This window comes from Chelonoidis abingdonii, chromosome 6 (assembly GCF_003597395.2).
Source record: "Chelonoidis abingdonii isolate Lonesome George chromosome 6, CheloAbing_2.0, whole genome shotgun sequence".
Taxonomy (NCBI): domain Eukaryota; kingdom Metazoa; phylum Chordata; order Testudines; family Testudinidae; genus Chelonoidis; species Chelonoidis abingdonii.
Window position 1 is genome coordinate 85,127,078 of NC_133774.1, and position 24,899 is coordinate 85,151,976.

The window sequence follows — 24,899 nt, forward strand, 5'->3', positions numbered from 1 at the left end:
TAAGATTTAGATTTCAGAGTAGCAGCCGTGTTAGTCTGTATCCACAAAAAGAACAGGAGTACTTTTGGTACCTTAGAGACTAACACATTTATTTGAGCATAAGCTTTCATGGGCTACAGCCCACTTCTTCGGATGCATAGAATGAAACATATAGTGAGGAGATATATATACACATACAGAGAGCATGAAAAGGTGGGAGTTGCCTTACCAACTCTGAGAGGCCAATTAAGTAAGAGAAAAATTAATATTTAGAGACTCTAGATGGTAAGAACAGTTCTAGAAGCAGTCTAAGCAGGGACTGCTGCACTGGGGGAAGAGAGTAAAATGGGTGCCAAGGTGGAGCTACCCCTCCCCTCAGCACCTCTGGCTCCAGAACAGTGCAGCAGAGACACTCCCTTACCCCCACTTTGGGGGCACTAGAACCCAGATGATGCCTCCCGTCTCCTGCTGCCTCTTCTGCTTCTCCTAGCTTCAGAAAAACTGAAGAGGAGCCAGCCAGAGACTCCAGCCCAGAGGAGCAGCTGCAGCCAAAGCAGGGATCTTTGGACATTTAGAGAACTTGCTGCAGTTTTGACTGGAGTGTCTCCGCTCTATTCTCAGTGGCAGCATTAAGCACCTGCAACCCATGCAATCGCAGGGGGTCCGAGGCAGTGAGTTGGCCCCCGATAGGGTGACTCAGTTACTTGTCCCTGGTGGCAAAATGAAAGCCCAAGTGAATCACAAACACTGCCCAGCGTGATGGTGCAGGGACACAAGCCCCACCCAGCAGGACTGGCAGCAACACTGGTAGGGGCCCCAGAATTGAGCTTTGCCAGGGGCCACCATGAGGAAAACACCATCACTGCACTGTGCTGGTTGGCTGTTTGTTGCAACCTTCTCGCAGTCTCTTCACTCCACACCTGTTGCTCAGGCTCCCTTCTTCCTGGCCCTGTTCCCTCACTCTCCTTCTCTTCAGTGTCCCTTTCCCTTCCCTTTTCTGCCCATTTAGCTGATCCCCTCCTTACTAAACCCCCTTCTTCCCCCCCCCCCCAAGAAAAAGGAATTGTGGCACTAACCTGCTGCTTGTTGCCATCACAGTGTGGTGTTCCCCTTCCTCCACCCTGCCTGTCTTGTCTAGTTAGATTGTGAGCTCATCAGGGCTCTGCTACTCTGTGTTTGTACAGTCCCTAGCACAATAGGCCCCATTCTTGATTTGATCCTTAGGCACTACATAATAAACATGATTAATATTAATAATAGTAGTGGAAATAGTATGTAATAGTGGGTTCACTATATTTATGCAATGCCTGTAGTACACACAGGATTTTATAAATTGTAAAGATTTCAAATTAGATGTATGTTTGCATGAAGCTATATGGTTCTATAATCTTTTAAATACAGTTGATATTACATATCAGAGGGGTAGCCGTGTTAGTCTGGATCTGTAAAAGCAGCAGAGAATCCTGTGGCACCTTATAGATAACCCGGGAACCGTTTTTGGAGCGTGAGCTTGTGGGTGAATACCCACTTTCCGTCACCAGGTAGTGGGAATTTCCGGGGGCAGGTTATATATGCCTGCAAGCAAGCTAGAGATAAGAGGGTAGTTCAACTCAGGGAGGATGAGGCCCTGTTCTAGCAGCTGAAGGTGTGAAAAATCCAAGGGAGGGAGAAACCTGATTCTGTATTGGCAAGCCATTCACACGTCTTTGTTTAGTCGAGAGTTGATGGTGTCAAATTTTGCAGATGAACTGAAAGCTCAGCAGTTTCTCTTTTGAAGTCTGGTCCTGAGTTTTTTCTGCAGGATGGTCACCTTAAAGTCTGCTATAGTGTGGCCAGGGAGAGTTGAAGTGCTCTCCTACAGTTTAATTGTATAGCCTTCCTGATATCTGATTTGTGTTCATTTATCCCTTTCCGTAGTGATCTCGTCCAGTTGGCCGATGTACATAGCAGAGGGACCATGTGCTGCATATGATGGCGCTATATTACATTGGTGGACGTGCAGTGAATTGAACCAGTGATGATATGGCTGATTCTGGTTAGGCCTGTGAGGGTCACTGGCTGTAGGATATGTGCGGCAGAGTTGACATCGAGGTTTGTTGGCCATGGATTGGTTTGCTGAAGGCTAGAGTTACTTTGGTACGGTGTGCAGTTGCCTCGGTGAGAATACGCTTTCAGGTTGGGCAGGTTGTCCCTGTGGGCAAGGATTGGCCTGCACCCAACGACTGTGATGAAAGTGTGGGATCATTGTCCAGGATGGTGTTGTAGATCCCTGCAATGATTGGTTGGAGGGGTGTTTGACGCTGGGGGCTGTAATGTGATGGCCAGTGGAGGTCCTGTGGTTCTTTCTTGGGTTTGTCTTGTAGTCAGTGAGGCTTCCTGGGTAACACGTCTGGCTCTGTTGATCTGTTTTCCTAATTTCTCGTGAGGGTATTGAAGTTTTGAGAATGCTATAGCGTGGAGATTTTGTAGGTGCTTGGTCCTCTGGTCTGAGGGGTTCAGAGCAGAATGCGGTTGTACCTCAAGTGCTTGGCTGTAGCAATGGATCGAGTGTGATGTGCCCAGGGATGGAAGCTGGGGGGCATGACGGTAGGCATAGCGGTCGGTAGGTTTTCGATATAGGGGGTGTTAATGTGACCGATCACTTTTATTTGCACAATGGTGTTCCTAGAAGTGGACCATCCGTGTAGATTGTCCAGGCCTGAGGTTGATGGTGGGGTGGAAGTTGTTGAAATCATGGTGGCATTTTTCTAGAGTCCTCCTTCCCAAATGGGTCAAGAGATGAAGATGTCCATCCAATGAGCGTAGGTAGAGAAGGGGCGTGAGTGGACGAGAGCTGAGGAAGCATTGTTCCCAGGTCATGCCATAAAAATTTTGGCATATTGTGGGGCATGTGGGTGGCCCATAGCAGTGGCAGCTGATCTGGAGAATATATATGTCCCACAAACTTGAAATAGTTGTGTGTGATATAAATGGCACAGAGTCAAGCCAGCAGTTGTGCTTGTGCTCATCAAGGATACTGTTCCTGACAGCTTATAATTCCATACGTGTGTGGGATGTTTGTGTAGAGAGCCTCAACCATCCAAGGTGGCAGATGGTGTTTTCTGGGAGGTGACCATGATGTGGTTTTCCTCAGGACATCAGTGGTGTCACGAGATAGCTGGTGCTGGTGCATAGGCTCTGAGAGAGAGTCCACATTTAATCAGACAGTCTTCAGTGAGAGTGCCAAGCCCAAGATGAGGGGGCATCCCAGGATTCCGGTTTTGTGGATCTTGGGTAGTAGAATAGAATAACCCTGGTCCGGGGCCTAAGGGAATGCTGATTTTGTTCCGGGGTTATTGTACGATGGACATCAATACCAAATGGACTAAGGTAAAAATCACTGCCTACTACATACTACAACAGACCAAAGATGAGAGATTTATGGCATACACTATAAAAAGAAAACTGAAGGCACCACCTGATCAGCATCCTATCATCAAACCAGGGAAAAACATCAAAAAGATGCTCTCCAACCTGGGACTTCCCATTAATAACCAAAACTTCCATAAAAACGGACTTCACTAAAAATAAGACAGGAGATCTACAGCACTCACTTCACCTCTCTAACAAAGGAAAACGACTGTAAGCTGTCTAACTCCTACCTGCCACATGGGGACAAACCGCAGTGCCCCTAACCCACCCAGTAATATCATTCAATCTATCCAACTACACACTCAGCCCAGAAGAAAAGTCTGTCCTATTCTCGGTGACTCTCTTTCTGCCCTGCCACCCCACCAACATGATACAGTTCTGTGCGATCTGGAACCAACTTTCCACGTCTACGACTCAAAGAATACTTCCAGGACAACACTGAACAGTGCACTGATAAACAGGTACCCTCCCACCAACAGCACAAGAAGAAGAACTCCACATGGACTCCTCCTGAGGGTCGAATGACAGTCTGGACCTATACATTGAATGCTTCGCCCGACGTGCACAGGAGAAATCGTGGAAAAACAACACCGCTTGCCTCATAACCTAAGTCATGCAGAATGCAATGCCATCCACAGCCTCAGAAACCACCCTGACATTAATACATCAAGAGGCTGAAAAGGGAGTGCTGTTGTCATCATGAAACTGGTCTGACTACAAAGGAGGGCCGCCAGACAACTCTCCAATATCAAATTCTAACAGGCCACTTCCCTCAGATCCCTCTGAGGAATATACAATAAAAAACTGCACCATCTACTCAGGACACTCCTTACACTAACACCGGAACAAATCAGCATACCCTTAGAGCCCCGACCAGGGTTATCTATCTACTACCCAAGATCCACAACCCGGAAATCCTGGATGCCCCATCATCTTGGCATTGGCACTCTCACTGAAGGACTGTCTGGAATATGTGCTCAGACTCTATGCACCAGCACTCCCAGCTATCCGTGACACCACTGATTTTGAGGAAACTACAATGCATTGGTCACCCTCCCAGAAAACACCATCCTAGCCACCATGGATGTAGAGGTTCTCTACACAAAACATCCACACACAGATGGAATATAAGCTGTCAGGAACAGTATCCCTGATGATGCCACAGCACAACTGCTGCTGACCTCTGTACCTTATAACTTTCTCACACAACTTTTTCAAGTTTGATGACAATATATATCTCCAGATCAGTGCACTGCTATGCGCCACCACATGGCCCCACAATATGCCAATATTTTATGGCTGACCTGGAACAATGCTTCCTCAGCTCTCGTCCACTCACGCCCTTCTCTACCTACGCTACATTGATGACATCTTCATCATCTTGACCCATGGAGGAGAGACTCTAGAAAAATGCCACCCTAAATCAATTCACACCCACCATCAACCTCAGCCTGGAACAATCTACACGGGAGTCCACTTTCTAGACACCATTGTGCAATAAGTGATGGTCACATTAACACCACCATATCCGAAACCTATCCGACCGCTATGGCCTACCTTCATGCCTCCAGCTTCCATCCGGCACATCACACGATCCATTGTCTACAGCCAAGCACTGAGGTACCAACCGCATCTGCTCTAACCCCTCAGACAGAGACCAACATCTACAAAATCTCACCAAAGCATTCTCAAAACTACAATACCCGCACGAGGAAATTAGGAAACAGATCAACAAGCAGACGTGTACCCAGAACCTCCTACTACAACAAACCCAAGAAGAACCAACAGGACTCCACTGGCCATCACATACAGCCCCCAGCTAAAACCCCTCCAACGCAATCATCAGGGATTACAACCCATCCTGGACAATGAATCCCACACTTCACAGGTCTTGGGTGGCAGTGCCAGTCCTTGCCCACAGACAACCTAACCAACCTGAACAACGTATTCTCACCAGCAAACACACCGTACCATAGTAACTCTAGAGTCAGGAACCAATCCATGGAAAAACCTCGATGTCAATCTGCCCACTATCTACACCAGTGACACACCATCACAGGGCCTAACCAGACTAGCCATACCATCACTGGTTCATTCACCTGCACGTCCACCAATGTAATATACGCCATCATATGCCACAATGCCCTCTGCTATGTACATCGGCCAACTGACAGTCCACTAGGGAAAAGGATAAATGGACACAAATCAGATATCAGGAATGGCAATATACAAAAACCTGTAGGAGAGCACTTCAACCCCCTGGCCACACTATAGCAGACGACCTTAAGTAGACCAATCCTGCAGCAAAAAAACTTCAGGACCAGACTCAAGAGAGAACTGCTGAGCTTCAGTTCATCTGCAAATTTGACACCATCAACTCTGGACTAAACAAAGCTGTGAATGCTTGCCAATTACAGAATCAGTTTCTCCTCCCTTGGTTTTCACACCTCAGCTGCTAGAACAGGGCCTCATCCTCCCTGATTGAACTAACCTCGTTATCTCTAGCTTGCTTGCTAGCATATATATACCTGCCCCCGGAAATTTCCACTACCTGCGTCTGACAAAGTGGGTATTCACCCACAAAAGCTCACACTCCAAAATGTCGGTTAGTCTATAAGGTGCCACAGGATTCTCTGCTGCTTTGATATTACATGATTGCAATGTGATTATTTCTATGGAAGTAATAAATGTTTAACTAAACAACAGGAATTGAGGATATTTTCAGTTCTGGATAACAAATTATTTCAAAAGACCTCTTATAAAATTCCTGTTTCCATAGTGCACACAATGTTTTTTGGGGCCTGACATGCCACTCCAGTGGGAAAATAGCAGGAATCTAGGGCTTTGTTTGTTGTTTAGCTTTCCCCATATTGCATATATGTTTCCTTCCTTTCATAGATTCAAAGTTGTAGCATAGCAGTTGGAAGAGAGACTGTGTTTAACCAGGGTATAATGGATGTGTGATAAAGAGATAACTCCACCCCCCCACACACACACCCTCCACACTCCCTTATCAGTGCTGAGCCCTCTTTACTTTCTAACAGGCCCTGTGAGCCTGGCATGAGTTGAACATCAGCTGCAAAAGTTAACAAGACCATTTTCTTTTCTTACAATGCATAAAGACAAACTTTGGTGTTTCTTGGTTTTTATTTCCCACCTTCCCCACCTTTTCCCCACAAAAGGTTGTCCTCCCTCATCACCAGAAACTGAAATTAGGTGTTAAGAGAAATGGGAATGTTCAGTCAGATTGTCTGTTTAAAACTAGTAACAAACACTTGGGAGAATAATTCTCTTTGAAGAAAAATTGCATTGCCGCTCCCCTTTAATGAAACACTAAGGCCATGTCTACACTACAAAACTGTTGACTGAACTTACATTGGCATACAGTCACTGCAGTTATTAAATTGCTTGTATGTGTGCACACTTGGCTCCTTGTGTTGGCAGTGCATGTCCTCACCAGGAGAGCTTGTATCAATTGTATTGTCAGTGTCAGGCATTGTGAGATAACTGTTGCCGGCATTCAGGAGTCAACATAAGCAACGCAGCATCTACACTGACAGTGTGATGACGTAATTACATCGACCATGACTCTGTGTACCTCATGGCGGTGACATTACTAAATTGGTGTAGAGAGGCACTTAATGTCAATGGGAACCAAATATAAATGGAAAACACTTCCATAGCTAGGTCAATGCAAGGCAGCATATGTCAGCCTTACAATGTAGTGTAGACCAGGCCTGAGAAATTCCTGCTATAGGTCTGCAGACTTTGAGAGAGGTTTTTTTTTAGCAAAAAAGCCAAACAAACAAAGCAGGAAGTAAAAACTTTTAGTCTTCCTGATACCTCTGTTAAAAACAAGTAGAAAGCAAAAAAGAGCAACAATAACAACCTGGGAAAAGGGAGGTAATCTTTAAACATACATAAAGCATTAGTAAAAGACAAAAGCAAAAACGTTTTTCATTTGCAGTTCATCTTTAGGACCTTAGTAGCCTGGGACAAACTGAGCCGTCATGGACTGTTGAGTTAAGTTTAAGATTTGCTCTTGTAACACTGATCAGAGCAATGTTTTCAGCTCAAGCAGCAGAAAATTGAAGAGGCTGCGTTTCTGCCTGTTTTCAGCCACTCTCACTTCTGCTCCATCCAGAAATTCAGTTACTGGCATCTGGTTTGAGACAAATATCAAAAGCTTCATGTGACTCCAATGAACTCTGCTTGAATGGAGAATGAAACCCCTCTTGTTTTCTTTCATCAATTCCCCCTGTACTTTTGTCCCATGTGTTATGCCCCATTCTGAGTATATGCGCAGCTGAGTGAAATTAATCGAATATTAGTCGTGGAGGGGGCTATCTGTGCCGCCATTTCTGTAGCTTTGTAGAACATTGCCACCTTCGTCAAAATTAAATGTAGCATAGTACTCAGTCACTACTACTCATAAGTGTATAGATTCCTAGGCCAGAAAGGACCATTGTGATAATCAATTCTGACTTCCTGTGTGACACAGGCCAGCGAACTTCCCCAAAATAATTCCTAGCACAGATCTTTTAGAAAAAAACATCCAGGTTTGATTGAAAGATTGTCAGTGATGGAAAATCCACCGCAACCCTTGGTAAATTGTTCCAATGGTTAATTACTCACTATTAAAAATGTATGTCTTATATCCAGTCTGAATTTGTCTAGCTTCAACTTCCAGTCATTGGATCATGTTACAGCTTTCTCTGCTAGACTGAAAAGCTCTTTATTAATGTCGATTTTCCCTGTGTACTCAAATCACCCTTAACCTTCTCTTTGTTAAGCTAAATAGATTTTGCTTGAGTCTATAAGGCATGTTTTCTAATCCTTGAATCATTCTTTTGGCTCTTCTCTAAACCCTCTCCAGTGTATCAACATCCTTCTTGAATTGTGGACACCTAAATTGGACATGTACTCCAGTACCAGTCAAACCAGTGTCAAAATCAGAGGTAAAATAACTTCTCCTGTTCAAGATTCCACTGTTTATGCCTCCCAGGATTGCATTAGCTTTCTTGGCTACAGTGTCACAGTAGAAACTCATGTTCAGCTGATTATCCCACATGAGCTCCAAATCTTTTTTTCAGGATCACTGCTTCCCAGAGTTCCCGTCCTATAAGTGTGGCCTGCATTCTTTGTTCCTAGATGTATACATTTATATTTAAATGTATTAAAACACATATTGTTTGCTTGTGCCCAGTTTACTAAGCAATCCAGCTCACTCTGTGTTAATGACTTGTCTTCGTTATTTACCACTCCTCCAATTTTTGTGTCATCTGCAAACTTTATCTGTGAAGATTTTATATTTTCTTTCAGGGCATTGATAAAAACGTTAAATACCATAGGGACAAGGACCAATCCCTGCCAGAACTGTACTAGAAACACACCCATTCGATGTCAGCCAGCTTTTAGTCCATTTAATGTGCCATATTAATTTCTATGTCATTGTAGATTTTTAGTCAAAAAGTTGTGCAATATCAAGTCTTACAGAAATCTAAGTATATACAGCAACACTATTACCTTTATGAACTATACTAGTAATCTCGTCTACCAAAGATAAACTAGTTTAACAGGATCTATTTTCCATAAATCCACATTGATTGGTATTAATTATATTACCCCTCCTTTAATTCTTTATTAATCAAGCCCCATATCAGCCGCCTTATTGTCTTGCCCTAAATCAGTGCGAGACTGACAGGCCTATAATTACCCAGGTCGTCATGTTTTTATTTTTAAATATAGGCACATATTATCTTCCCTCCAGTCTTCTGGAACTTCCCATTGTTTCAAGGCTTATTGAAAGTCAATGTTAACAGTCGAGTAAGCTTCTCAGCCAGCACTTTTAAAACTGTTGGATGCAAATTATCTGGACCTGTTGATTTAAAAATGTCTAACTTCAGTAGCTGCTGTTGAACATCCTCCTGAGATACTAGTGAAACGGAAAATATTATCACCATCATATAATAAGACTATATCAGCTGTTTATATAATAAGACTATACCATCTGTTTTTCCCAAGTACAGAACATAAATATTTATTGAACAATTCTTCCTTTTCTGCATTATTATTGATAATTCTATCTTTTCCATCTAGCAGTGGACCAGTACCATCGTTAGGATTCTTTTTGTTTCCAATATACTTTTAAATATCCTTTTTTATTGTCCTTAACTCTGCTGGCCAAAGAGTTCTCCTTGTATCTCTTTGCTTCCCTTATCAATTTTCTGTAATTCCTAGCTTCTGATTTATATTCATTACGTTCAACTTCCCCATTCTTTTATTTATTTTGTGTGTGTATAAATGAGAGAGAGTACTAAAATGTTCTTAAACTATTCCCAATTATCTTCCACATTTTTCTGATTAAATTCTTCCTTGCAGCTGATTTGGCTCAGAATTGTTTTCAGCTTTGTGAAATTGGCCTTTTTATAGCGCCCCGTGTGTGTGTGTGTGTACATGGTTTTTTTGTTTTTTTTTTTTACTGGTTTGGACTTTATTCTGTTTTCACATTATAAATATCAAGTCATGATCACTTGTACCTAAGCTACCACTAATTTTTAATTCTGTGATCAGTACCTCTTTATATGGCAAGATTAGGTCTAATATACAATTCTCCTGTGTTGATTGCAACGTGTTTTGGGTTAGGAAAATATCATGTATAATATAGAGAAATTCCAATAATATTTTAGTACTGGCAACATGATATCTCAAGCATGTGTCACTCAAACTGAAGTCCCCTGTGATCATGCAGCTTTTTCCACTTCACCTTATAGGTAGATGCGTAAGGAGCCAGTCATCCTTTTCCCTAGTGTTGTTTGGTTTTGTGTAGCAGACACCAGCTAATATTCCATTTTGTGCTTTATGTCTTAGTATATTGACCCATAAGCATTTGAGATCGTTTTCTTTGAAGTTGTCAGCCAGACTAGCCAGACTTATTTTAGTGCTTTGCCTGGATTATATTAGAGAGTTATAAAGGATTCATGTGGAACATGGCATCTGAATAACAGGAGTCTTGCTTCTGTCAGAACCTCTGACATCAGATTGCTATTAATTTTTGTGCCCATCCAAGATAACCATATTTCAGTTTAATCAGTAGTTGACTATAACATTCCGCAGAGAAAATATGTATTCGCATGTATATATACACCGTAACTGAACTGTGTTTGCAAGTTCTGACAGAAATAAATAAATGGAACCTGAGTGATCATACTGTTCTTGTCACCAATACCTTGTTAGTTAGATTACTTATTCCTTCAGATTCTTTATGCTGACAGAGAGGTGGAGCAGGAGGGTGAGAGATGGTTACACATAGCTCTTTTAACTGACTTTGTTTCTCATGATCAGTGTTTGAACTATGCCTTAGTGAAAGAGGTCAAACAAGTGTTTCATATTCATGCAGCTCATTATGGAGATCATTGACTTCCTATTGGGGTGGTCTGGGCTGACTGACACTTTGATTTTTTGGAATTGTTAGAAAATGAGGTTTTAATACAATAATAAGTGTGCAACTGAAAGCTGTTCATTGTGGCAATTAACTTGTCCTGAAAGCTTCTGACTCACCTGTCCTTTGTTCCCACTGGAGAAAAGTAAAATGTCTTTGTGGTAGTTAATCTGCATTCAGCATTTGTGGATGAATTATTATTTTATTAGTGTTTAACATGTATACTGTGCTGGGCTTAGCATCTTCAACCAGGTCAGAGGGATGACTCCATTATGTTAGGCACTTGGCAAATATGTAATAAATGGCACTCTATAATAAGGTGGCCCCTCCTGTGGGACACCACAGTGCAACAGGTGTGCTTCCCTCAATTTCCCCTTTACTCATCCATGAAAAGGAGTGTCTGTCTCAGGAGCAAGTTCAGATCCTTTTATTCACATAAGGTACCACAGTCCACAGATTCCATATGGTAAAAACAGTTAAACTCAGAGACTTTAAGGCCAAAAGGGTCCATTGTGATAATCTAATCTGACTTCTTGCACATCACAGGCCACAGAACCTCACCCATCCACTCCTGTAAAAGACCCATAACCTTTGGTGGGTTCCTGAAGTCCTCAAATCATGACTTAAAAACTAAAAGATTTTAAAAACTTAAGTTACAGAGAATCCACCATTTGCTCTAGTTTGAGCCAGCAAGTGACCCATACCCCATGTTGCAGAGGAAGGCAAAATAAATAAATAAAAAATCAAAATAAAACCCAGAGTCTCTGCCAGTATGACCTGGGAGAAAATTCCTTCCAACCTTATATGGCAGTGAGTTGAACCCTGAGCATGTTGGCAAGATCCATTAGCCAGACATCTGGGAAAGAATTTTCTGTAGCAAGTCAGAGCCCTCCCCATCTAGTGCCCCATCCCAGGCCATTGGGATTTTTGCTACTAGTCTCAAAATCCTGAAGTAAAACAAGTTTACAATGCAGAAGCTCTTCAGTCCCATTCACATGTCACTGTTCACAGGTTACCAACTCTCATTAACCACACTGTCCCAGTACCATTAGTCTCTGTTCGAGGTTCCCATTTTCCAGGCCATCTGCCTGAGAGTCCCAAGATATCTGCTTATCTCCCATGAGTCTTCTTCCATAGCCCCAAGTCAGGTCTCCCACAAGAGGGCTTCCTGCAGAAGAGCATTCAACCAGGCCTGCTTCCTTCAGAGTCCTACCCTAGCTCATGGCTACCTCTGTCTAGAGTCAAGCCCTTGCTTCTGAGCCTAACTTATACCTATCATACTGGTTTTTCCCCTCATTCCTAAGGAACTGAATATCTGTTCCGTTGTGACATTGTTTTACTTTGGGGTTTTGAGATGAACTGTTTTTACCATGAGGAATCTGTGGACTGTGATGAGAAACGTGAGGAGCTCAGGGAAGTCTCTGCTGAGCTTTCTTCCTCTCCTCTGTTCTCAGGTAACTCTCCTCTCCCCTGCAGACTCATTGTCTGTAGGATTGGGTAACAAAAATAATGGACTGTTTTTGGCAGAGTAGCGCTGTGTGCAGTTCTTAGCTCACCACACCTAGCCATTATTAGATGGCAGCTTTCTGAACATATTATGACAGGAATGAGTTTTAAGGAATGAGTTTTAAAGTTTGTGGCATTACCTATTTTGACTGGAAATTTCTTCCACCTATAAGAAGGCGGCATGGGAAAAAGAGTGAAGATGTTTGTGGAAGAAACAAACAGGTGGGTGATCTAGGCTGGCATTACTGGCAGAGCAAAAACAGCTGGTGACCTACAATAGGATAATAAATGAGACAGATTGACAGGGCAGGGCTAAATTGTGGAGAGCTTTGAAGTATCACTTTTAAAAAAGGGGGGGAAAGGGGAAATATAGGTATAGCCCATGTTTTTAAAGTGATTCCTTAGTTAAAAGAGGCAATTTATGCTTTTGATTATACCGGTATTAATCTAGAGCAACTACATTCAAGTTGTTATATTTAGCCTAGGTGCTACAATAATACAAATACTTAATAATAATGATATATTCGTGTAAGGAAGATCAGAATTTGGCTGAAGAGTGGAGGGGGGAATTTAACACTGAATCGAAACAAAGGGAGGAGAAAAGAAGTTAACCACTGATTCTTTTCATTCTGTTTATCCAACTCTTGGTTCAGAATTATGCCATATTTTAAATGAATCTTGAGTAAGTCCTATTTTGCTATTTGCTTAAGGAAATAAAGAATTGTAGAAAGAGGTGGGAGACAAGAACCAACTGCTTGCCTAATCGTATTCAATGCAGTCAGATGCCAGAAATGCATGAGGATGTGTAACATGATCTATATTACTGTCTCAGTCTTACAGCTTTTTAATAGGTTCATATGTCAAATCCCATTACCATTAGCATATAACTTTGAGATTATTCTTGGTTTTTACTTTCTTTCTTGAATTAGATGTTTGCAGTGGTGCCCCCATAAATACTTCCAAAGTGGTGTGAAGGTAGGCAGAGTGGAGGCAGTAGCACCTGGAGTACTGAAGAGTTTCAGATTTAAGTCGTTTTAAGAATATATTTCTTAAAAATTCATTGGGGACAGCTGGACATCTGCAGATGCACTTATAGAATCCCCTTGTCTTTTGCAGAGAAGATTACCATGAAGACGGGTTCTGTCAGCCTTACAGGGGAATTGCATGTGCACGAATCATTGGAAACCGGACCATTTACGTGGACTCCCTCCAGATGCAAGGAGAAATTGAAAACCGAATTACTGGTAGGATTATATGCCTCTAGTAGGACAATAATTTGTTCCAGTATCCCGTTCAAATGTCGACAGTACTAGTTTTATTACCACATAATTGATAAGTCTAATGGACAAGTTACCCTTATAGTAAGGTTTGAATAAGCAATCTCTTTTCTCTGTCTTGTATTCAGAAAACTTTATTTTACAGGCCAAAAATCTGCTATCATGTGAAAAACATTTTTTACCTTAAGTGAAGTGTCAAAGGCTTGACTCTTTAACAGCTTGTAATTTATATTGGTGCATTTTAAATGATAGATTGAAATGGAAGTACATTTTTAAAAGTCCAAGTACATTCTAGTGTAATAAAAACCTGTTGTGGTGACTTTGTCCTTGGGCTTCCTCCCTTTTACTGCAAAATCCCAGTAGAGTTCTGATTTAACACTGGTTTATATAAAATAAGTAATGACCTTTCCATGTTCTGCCCCTTCTAATTCTTTCTCTGAACACCATTTTGGTACACGCTCAGCAACATTTGGTGTTCAAAAGTTAATTACTTTTCTGGCACAGTAAATGAACGTTCAGTTTATTCACAGAACCACACCAGAATGATCAGTGATATTAGCAACAGTTGATTCTAATGCCCCTTTGCTAGAGCTATCAGATAAATCCATACGCCTCTAAGGAGCAAAGCAAACCAGACATAATCCTATTTATTACCATTTAGCTCACCATCATCACTGTATATTTGATCTTTTAAGAAAAGGATTAACATGTTTGCTGCAGTGAGGTTTTCCAGAAAATGTAGCTACTTTTTGATCAAGTTAAAATTGTTCCCATATATATGTGGCCTTCCTCATGCTGATCGAGTAATATTGGTGTTGGGGGTGGGGGGGAGGATGTTTGGTGTGCAGGCCTGGGGTTGGAATTATGTTTTTAGGGGAGTTGATGTCAGTTTTATTTATTAACAAGTTTGATACAGCACTTACACCCAGATCCTGCAAATAGATCAGTGTAGGTGTTAGCCCTGTGCCTGCCCGGAGTGCCGCTGATTTCCATGTGGCTGTGTGCAGGAACAGGAATCCACCATGCAGAGACAACTGCAGGACTGGGGCCTTAGTGCATGTATAGGTGGTCATAAGGAGTCATGACCAAATAGTATTTTAAAAGTATATGAATTTTGAGAAGTGTTACTAAATGCCCTGTGGACTAATTGCTATAGATTTTGCAATGTGCTCAGTTGTTGTGAAGATTCAGTGTATATGGAAAGCCTTTAAGCAAATATCTTAGTATTTTGGGGATTGAGCTAGTTAGCTGTTCCTCAACTAATAAGCAATCTCTTAAAAAAAAAAAAAAATTTGTACTTGCATAGATGTGTGTAGTGTATAGTGAAGACTGTGGCTCTTTGTGAATGGGTAGTAGGGACATCTACTGTCCAAAGCTAAAACTGACAAAACATACTTACATTAAATTTTTGTTCAGGAACTGAAGAGTAAAATTTACCTATGGTGGTCTGAGATTTTGTGCTGTCATGAAGTATTTAGCTCAGGGTTGCCAACTCTTGTACTTTAAACAAAAACCAGCTAATATTAGGTATTTTTAATTAAAATCTTATCTCCTAAAGTCATGTGATTATTTGAGAATCTCAGTTTTCATTTAAATTTTTTTTCCCAGCATTTATGGCTCTGGAGAAAAGCTTGTAAACATGACCTTTAGAGACTCAAAAGTCGTCAGAAAGCAAATAAACAGAGCCCCAAAATTTATAATTTTTATGATTTTAAGCCAATCTCATGATTTTTGGAGATCTGACTCATGATTTTTGAATGCTCAGGATTAGCAATATTGTTGTATCATTTAACACTGAAAAATGAGTTTGTTTTTTCACTGAAGTAAACAATGTGGTCCTTGCAGGCATTTTTACTTCACTGAAGAATAAAATACTCTTGTTCAGGGACTGAAGAGCAAATTTTACCTGTGGTAGTCTGACATTTTGTAGTGGTGTGAAGTATTCAGTTATTCACAGTGTTGCCAACTCTTGTAATTCAAAGAAAATACAGCTGATGTGCTGTGCTGTTTTTTGTTTGCTTCTTTTGTTTTGTTTTTTTAATTTATTCTTCTTGACAATTGCCAATCCAGCCCCATCCCTGCCGCAGCCAGGGGATGGACAGCCCAAACCGAGCCCTGGCCCTGCCGCGGCCAGGGGAGGGTTGCCAATCCCATGGCCCCAGCCCCGGAGCTGCTGCAGTGGGGAGAGGCACCTCTCTCCTCTCAGCCCAGGTGCTGTTGGGGGGAGTCCTCTCTCCCTGCCATAGTCACGAGGCAGCCTGCACCCCAAACCCCTCATCCCTAGCCCCAACGCAGAGTCCACACCCCCATACAGAGCACTGTCCCCCTGCACCCTAACCCTCTGCCCCACCCCTGAGCCCCTCATCCCTGGCCCGGAGCCCGCACCCCCAGCCAGAGCCCTCATACCCCTGCACTCCAACCCTCTGTCCCAGCCCTGAGCCCCCTCCCGCACTCTGAACCCCTTGGCCTTGTCCCCACCCCATGAATTTTGTTATGTGCAGCAATATGAAGGTGATGTGTCACAGATCACCTCCATATTGGTGCACATAACAAAATTCATTCTGCTCATGTGTGGGGAAAAATTAGAGGGAACACTGGTGGAGTCCATTCTTGCTCCTCAGTCTCCTGGTTCTCCTGGGCCTCTGTTTCCCACATCCCTTCAAAGTGTTTTAGGGATGCCTACTCCCAAGATTCTGGAGATAAGGAGTCTGATAACTGTTTGACCTCAATGTGGGGACTTCTCTGTCCGCACTTTGTCTGTGGCTTATAATTTCATTTATTTCCTCTACATTTTTTCCTTGCTCTGCGGGTTGTATTTCTTCCCTCCTGGGCCTCTGAGCCCACTACAAGGTAGTGGGGCAATCCATCTACTACCTCTATATGTTTCCACCTTCATGTCCCCTTGACTTCCAGGGACACCTATGCCATAGGGCAGAATTTCATATCTTCATGTACATATTCAGTTTTGACCCTACCTCCAGGAAGTATCCTCTGTGGTTTCATTAACTCCCACCTTATCAGCAGAAGGAATGAAGCTATGTCCACTAGATCCATTTGGTGCCTCCTCCCTATCTTGGTGCCGCTTTCTTGCCATTACTAAGATGGTAGTCACAGTACTTTTCTTTTTTCTTCCCTGCCTAGGGGTCTCAGCCTACCCACAAAACCATGAAAACCCACAGTCCATGTATATGTCTGTCACGTCCACATTGGAAATACATTGTGGCCTAAGCTCCTGCCAGAGCTGTGTTGGGCTCCTCCTTCATCTTCTTGGGGTCCTTTCTGGCTGTAGGTGTTCCAGTCCTTCTTCCCAGATCTAGTCCCATACTAGACTTGTAGGCTCTGAAGTTTTACACTGTTTTTGAGTGCAGTTATATAACAAAAAGAAATCTACATTTGTAAGTTGCACTTTCACGACAAAGAGATTGCACTACAGTTCTTGTCTGAGGTGAACTGAAATATACAGTTGATTTTTATCATTTTAGAGTGCAGATATCAATAATCAAAAATAATATACACTTTGATTTCAATTGCAACACAGAATACAATATATATGAAAATGTAGAAAAACATCCAAAATAGTTAATAAATTTCAATTGGTATTCCATTGTTTAACATCGCAATTAAAGCTGCGATTAATCATGATTAATTTTTTTGAGTTAATCGCGTGAATTAACTGATTAATCGACAGCCCTAGTAATTAGTACTAACAGTGACCAGAGTGCTGTCTCAAGAGCTAGCCCTCAGCTCTCTGTCACAGTAAATCGCCCTCTGTACCAGATGACTGGAGGGTAGCTGAGGTAACACCAACTTTTTTAAAAAAGGCTCCAGAGGCAATTCTGGCAGTTACAGGCTGGTAAGCCTAACTTCAGTACCAGGCAAATTGGTTGCGACTATAGTAAAGAACAGAATTATCAGACATCTAGAGAAACACAATATGTTGGGGGAAGAGTTTTTGTAAAGGGAAATCATGCCTCACCAATCTATCAGAATTCTTTGGCAGGAGTTCTGCAAGTAGGTGGACAAGGGTGATCCAGTCGATACAGTGCACTTGAACTTTCAGAAAGCCTTTGACGAGATCCCTAACCAAAGTCTCTTAAGCAAAGTAGGCAGTCATGGGATAAGAGGGAAAGACCTCTCCTGGATCACTTAATAGTTAAAAATAGGCAACAAAGAGTAGGAATAAATGGTCAGTTTCACAATGGAGAGGGGTGGCCCACCAGGGATCTGTACTGGGACCAGTGCTGTTCAACATATTTTCATAAATGATCTAGAAAAGAGAGTAAACAGTGAAAACAGTGGCAAAATTTGCTGATTATACAAAATTACTCCAGATAGTTAAGTCCAAAGCTGACTGTGAAAAGTCACAATGCGGTCTCACTAAACAGGGTGACTGGGCAAAAAAATGGCCAATGAAAATTCAGTGTTGTTAAATGCAAAGTAATGCACATTGGAAAACATACAAAACATACAAAATGATGGGGGTCTAAATTAGCTGTTACTATTCAAGAAAGAGATCTTGGAGTCGTCTTAGATAATTCTCTGCAAATACCTGCTCAATATGCAGCAATACCCAAAAAACCTAACAATGTTAGGAACCATTATGAAAGGGATAGATAATCAGATAGAAAATATCATAATGTCACAATGGTATGCCCTAACCTTGAATACTGCATGCAGTTCTGGTCACCCCATTTCAAAAAGATATATTAGAATTGGAAAAAGTATGGAAAAGGGCAACAGAAATGATTTGGAGTTTGGGTCAGCTTCTATAAGAGGTGAGATTAAAAAGACTGGCTCATCATAGAAAAGAGAGACGACTAAGGAGGGGATATAATAGTGTGGCAAATTGCCGGTACTGTTCTGCTGGGTCTCGCGCTTTCTCTTCTCTGGGGTAGGTTCAGGGCGCTATTGCTTGCCTCTGAACCAGTTCTTAATCATTCCCCTAGTGTCCTTGGAGGAGGGGAGTGGAGAGGGAGGGACCTGGGCCCGCCCTCTACTCCAGGTCCCAACCCAGGGGCCCTGGGGTTGTGGTGAACCACTTGACTAGCGGTTTCTTCCCCTGGGTTACTTCCCTCTCATACCCGTCAGCTTGTGAAGGGCTTCTCGCCTCTCTTCTATACAAGCCTGGTGCCCCTTACCTAGGGTTTCTGTTGGGCTTCCCAATCCACCGCAGCACTCCTCCAAACCTTCTGTTTCTCTCTGGACAAACTCTTCTCTTCTGCAATCTGCACTCTGCTCCAATCCAACCTTTCTCCTTCAACTACCACACCCTGTCTGACTGAAGCAGGGGTTTATATCCCATGACTGGAGTCAGGTGCTCTAACTGGAGTCAGGTGCTCTAATTGGCCACAGCTGTTCTAGTTAATCTAAAGCAAACCTTCCTCCCTTGGCAGGGAATAAGGCCCCCTGCTAACACTCTTATGCTGCCTTCTGGCCATGCTGTATCACAATAGTCTATAAAATTATGAATGGTGTGCAGAAAGTGAATAGAGAAGTGTTATTTACCCCTTCACATAACACAAGAGCTGGGGATGGCCCAATGAAATTAATACGCAGCTGGTTTAGAATAAACATAAAGAAGTACTTCACACAACACATAGTCAAGCTGTGGAACTCGTTGCCAGGGGATGTTGTGAAGGCCAGAATTATAACTGGGTTCAAAAAAGAATTAAATAAGTATACCTGGCGAATAAGGGAAGTAGGCTAGCGGCTAGGGGATATGAGGATGGCTTCTAGGGAGACTTTGGGGGAGTAGGCAGATTGAGAAACTTGAAGGGTTGAGTGGGTCTTTGGGGAGATAAGGATTTATCAGGGATGTGCAGGGGATAGATCAGTGGCTTTCAAACTTTTTTTTTGGCGACCTCAGTTGAAGAAAATGGATGCCCACGACCCAATGGAGCTGGGGATGAGGAGTTTGGGGTGTAGGAGGGGGCTCAAGGCAGGGGGTTGGGGTGCGGGAGGGAGCCAGGGCTCTGGGTTAGGGGTGTGGGCTCTGGGGTGGGGGTGAGGGGTTTGGGGTGCAGGAGAGGGCTCTGGGTTGGGGGGGCGAGCTCAGGGCTGGCAGGGACTGGAGCCTGGGCTTGACTCAGATGGCTCCAGTTTAGTGGCACAGTAGGGTTGCTGAAACAGGCTTCCTGCCTCTCCTGGCACTGCGTACTGTGCTGCACCCCAGAAGCGGCCAGCAGCAGGTCTGGCAGCTAGGTGGAGATGTGCAGCTCTCACCCACAGTCACCGTGCCCCCCACCCCCAGCTCCCATTGTCTGGTTCCAATGGAAGTGCGGAGCCAGTGCTTGGGTTGGGGGTAGCGCGCAGAGCCCTGTGGACCCCACCTCGGAGCCAGACTTGCAGCTGGCTGCTTCTGGGGCGCAGCACGGAGCCGGGACAGGTAGGGACAAGCCTGCCTTAACCGGCCAGCAGCACTGATGGGACTTTTAACAGCCCAGTCAGTGATGCTGACCAGAGGCACCATGACCCAGTGCACTACATTCTGCATCCCAGTACTGGGTCACGACCCGCAGTTTGAAAACCACTAGGATAGAAGGAAGAGCCTTTTTGTGCAGTTGGCCTGGAGTGGAGGGGAACCAGTGTCTCTTTGCCAAGGCATTAGGCCTGGAAGGTTGCCCCAGTGCACCAAGGCTGATAAGAAAGTCCTTCAAGAGCCAAGGCCTCTGTGCAGATACTTTGCTCCCCAGTACTGCTGCCTTGGCTCTCTGGTGCACCAGTAAGCACGCGTTCCTGATGTTCCTGCACATCTGAGAGGTATACTTCAGCCCTGCTGTCTCCACCCCCAATCCTGTTCTCTTCAAGCACACCAACAAAACCAAGTCCTGATCATAATACACCTATCATTCATGTATGTAGATCTGAAATCTGTAATATCTACATGAAAATTACTACCAAATGTAGTTGTTTGCAGAATTTTAGCTGTGTTCATCCCAGGATATTGGAGAGGCAAGGTGACTGAGGTAATACCTGTTATTGAAGTTGTGCAGTAGAAGATATTACTTCTCCCACCTTGTCTCTACCAAATTTTGAACAGTCACTAACAATTAGATCACCCATTTACATTCACATTTTCTCCCAAACTTTACAGACAATCTTAAAGCTGTTTTGCAGTCTGAAAACAATACTTCGCTTACTTGCACACTCCAGTACAGAGACACTGACAGAACTACTTACAATAGAATTGACGAAAGCCTATGTTAATAATCAAAGCACCTGAACATATAACCAGTAAACAGGGTTCAAGCTGAAGCAGCAGCACATTGTCTGCTCAGGAAGAGATAAGTTGGCATAGTTGGTGGAAGGATGATAGTGAAGCTGAAGAGAGGAACTGATGAGTGGATCATAGACGGGGCGTTGAATGATTTAACGGCTTATTTCCTTGCTTTTTGTGGTTTGTGTTGGTGGAATAAGCAGTCTAACAACCCTAACTCAAAGTTAATTTTTTTCTGTGGGAATATTTCTATATTTAGGGCTTGATTCATCCCTCAGATACATGATGCACATCATTATTTATCTCTTCTTCTTTAAAATGTTGAAGAAGACTTCCAGATAAATGGCAGTGTGTAGGCATTCAGTGCCTGAGAGGAGAATCAAGTCCTTAGTGAGTTATGACACGTGCCTTAATAGGATTGGTGCTTTGGGATTATCAATATGCATTTCTTCTCAGCACTTGCAATCGGGCTTCTCATTGCAAAATCTCATCAAATGTTAACAGAATCCTTCCTTTTTTCTGGCAAGGATTGAAAATACATATTGCCTGGTTTACTGATGAAAATGTCTGGAGAAAGCTGGAGACTTAGTGATCTAAACTCAGGTTTGACCTAACCAGAAACCTTGACACTACAGATTCAAGTCTTGACAGGGTTGGCTCAGTCCTTCATTCTTCTAAGGATATGTCTACACTACCCGCCGGATCGGCAGCTAATGATAGATCTATTGGGGCTCGATTTATCGCATCTAGTGTAGACACGATAAAATCGATCCCCGATCGCTCTGCCGTCAACTCCGGAACTCCACCGCAGCGAGAGGCGGAAGCGAAGTCGCCGGGGGAGCAGCAGCGGTTGACTCGCTGCCGTCCTCACGGCCAGGTAAATTGAAGACCCTCCCCTCCCCCCCCAGCATAGACCTAGCTTAAGACAAATAAATAAACTACCATATAGTTTACTCTGTAAGGGTGTCTTGAATCACACAATAGAAAGTGAGGTCCTGTGCACTCTGCATGGACATTAAAGATACAACAGCACTTGGGTTTGCCCAATTAAGTCTAGCCAATATTTGCTTTCCACTATTTTTCTGTGCATTGTTTGTCTGCCCAGCTCCCACACTCTACCTCACTGATACTGAATATAGATAGGCTTTGCATTAACGTAAAAACTATTTGATTTGTTTTGTTTAGTTTATTGTGTACTAGTGCTCATTCAGTAATTTTTGTTTATTTCCAGCTGCATTTACCATGATTGGGACTTCTACCCATTTATCTGATCAGTGCTCGCAGTTTGCCATCCCATCATTCTGCCACTTTGTGTTTCCACTGTGTGATGAGCGCTCTCGGACCCCCAAGCCAAGGGAGCTGTGTCGGGATGAATGTGAAGTTCTGGAGAGCGATCTCTGTAGGCAGGAATATAACATTGCTAGGTCCAATCCCCTCATTCTGATGCAACTACAACTGCCCAAGTGTGAGGACCTGCCACTGCCTGAAACTCTGGAGGCTGCCAACTGTATAAGAATTGGGATCCCTATAGAACGGCTCAACAGATGTAAGATTTAATCTTTCAAGCTTTGACCTTTTTTATTTCTCTTGTCACTGACAAGATTCTGAAATGAGATGGTCTTCAGTGACTCTAGCTATATAAGCTTATTGTCATACTGAATGTTTTCATAAGGAGATCTGATTGCCTTTTGTAGTACATAATATTGATCATAACCTGCAGTGTTGCAAAATATAGAGCTAGGTGGGAAGCTTAGAGGAATTGAGTGATCATGAAAGCTGCTGAATTGACAGCTCTGGAAGATAAAGGCCTGTATCCACACGAGAAGTACACCAGAAACAAGTGAAAGCTTCCTCATTCCACTGTCAGTGTACCACAACTCTGTTCTGTAGGATCCCTGGGTCGGGAGAGTGGAGTTCACTCACCTGCCCTCTTCAGTCCTTGGCCTCTTGGCTGAGACTCTGTATCCATCTATGTGTAGATTTTGTTTGAATTTCAGTAATCTTTAAGTAGGTCACAAAGGCTTCATTTGAAATGGCTGTTAAGAAATGATACATTTTAGGATCATTTACTTTCATTCTTTTTATATGGACTATTAATCCTGCAAATCAAGCTAGGAGTGCAATGATCCTTGCTATACTGGATACATGCATCTGTAGGTGTTATATTTGCATCCAAGGGTTAGATTCATTGTGGTTATTATATACTGCTCTTTTTCTCTTCCTACTCCATTCCCCTGTAACTGATCGCCATACTCACATGCTGTTTTACCTCTCAGCTACATTAGACTAACATGACTATATGTAGATAGCTGGCAAAATTCATAGTTGGCTAAGCTTAGTCTGAATTCCCATCCTCTCAGTACAGCCTCCTCTACTAGCAATCAGCAGAACTGAGCAGCAGGGGCAGTGGAGTAGAGCTGGTTGGGGTCAATTAGGATGAAATGTAACCATTTGAATTGCAATACAAAGGTACTTGGGAGCTGATTAGTCCAAGGGAGCTGAGAAGCGGAATCAGTCAAAGAGGTGTGTTTGTGGGGGAGGAGGGAGACAAAATCAGCCAGGGAGTTGGAAAAGATACCAGCCAGAGGGAATGGAGAAAATAAAAGCAACTGGGATCAGGGGAAAAAGAGTAACCAAGCAAGGGAAGAACTCAGCACATCAAATCTGGCTCCAGGAGCTAATAGCAAGCATAATTTCCCATGCTTCTTAGGGTCCATGGCATTCCCTCTAAGGGGTGAAGTTCTGCATGTGAGAGCAGCAGCAATAAAGTGTCCTCTTCATTTTTTTAATTATATGTGAAATCCCTTGTTGCAGATCACCAATGTTACAATGGCTCTGGAGCTGATTATAGAGGGACCATTAGTGTCACCAAATCAGGCCATAACTGTCAGCATTGGAATTCCCAGCATCCTCATAACCATGATCTGACAAGCACACAGTTTCCAGAGCTAGGAGGTGGACATGCATATTGCCGAAATCCTGGAAGTCAGATGGATGGTCCCTGGTGTTTTACACAGAATAAAAACGTACGCATGGAACTCTGTGAAGTACCATCTTGTAGTATGTATTCTCTTTTTTCCCCCTTACTACTGTCCTAAAGATTTTACAGTTTTAAATATTGCTTATTGTTAGAGTATCACTCATTGAGAAAATTACAATTCTAAGATTTTCATTGCTTCTAGTGTGGCACCATTGTTTCTGGTTACACATTTGTAATGTTTTCAGACCAAAGTTTATTGCCTGGAACTCTGTACTGTCTGTCTATTGTATTTCTGGAGCAAAAAACAGAGACAATAATTAACAATATTACATGCATGTAATATATCATATTTCTGTATACAGTTTGGTTTCTGATTCGGTTGATATAGTTGGTGTTGCTCTGAACATACATTAAGAAATATTTTGGTTTTATGTAACACCATTCAGCATTATGCTACTGTTTCTCTCTCAGGCATCTTAGTTTGGAGAACATAGATTCTCAATCTGGTCTTGAGGTGAATGACAATCTATATACTAAGCCAACAAAAGTCGGTTTTATCCATCTTTGGCATAAGAAAAAGGAGATGATAATTCACATATCCTGTAGAGGGAGATAAAGCATTATAATTGGTTATAGGAAACAAAATCAAAAGCATAGAATCAAAGGCACCATACAGATCATGATTTTAAAATAAATCATCTAGAATAAATACGAAGTAATGAAAATGCCCATGAATCAGTACTGGATTAGTATTAGCAAGAAGCCATCCTAGTTAACGCAATGGAGTCCTGCCCTATAGTGACACATTAGTATCGTCCCTTTCGCTTCAGTGCATTAGCATAGAATTCAGTCTAGAGCCATTACTGTTAGTTTGAGCTTCAAAGGTGAGCTCAGTACTGTGTAGAACAAGGAGAAAGGCGCAATCCCTGCTGCAATAGGTGTGAAGTAAAAGCCTCACAAACGTTGCTGCATTACAGACAGGCAGTACTTAAAAAATTAAAACTGTAAAATGTAAAATTTCTGGTTTACCTCACTTTAATACTTTTTCTTGACTTGACTTAAAAAGAAAAAAAGTATATTGCATGATGG

At 42.7% G+C, this 24,899-nt stretch overlaps 1 protein-coding gene across 2 annotated transcripts in view; it reads left to right on the forward strand.

The window, feature by feature from the left end:
* The window catches only part of ROR2 (receptor tyrosine kinase like orphan receptor 2), a 217,931-nt gene that overhangs the window by 187,722 nt on the left and 5,310 nt on the right, over positions 1–24,899 (forward strand). For both annotated transcript variants that reach the window (XM_032786541.2, XM_032786542.2), the window contains exons 5-7: positions 13,454–13,581; positions 22,062–22,376; positions 23,645–23,890. In XM_032786541.2, the coding sequence (XP_032642432.1) occupies positions 13,454–13,581; positions 22,062–22,376; positions 23,645–23,890 (689 nt within the window). The remainder of the gene's footprint in view (positions 1–13,453; positions 13,582–22,061; positions 22,377–23,644; positions 23,891–24,899) is intronic.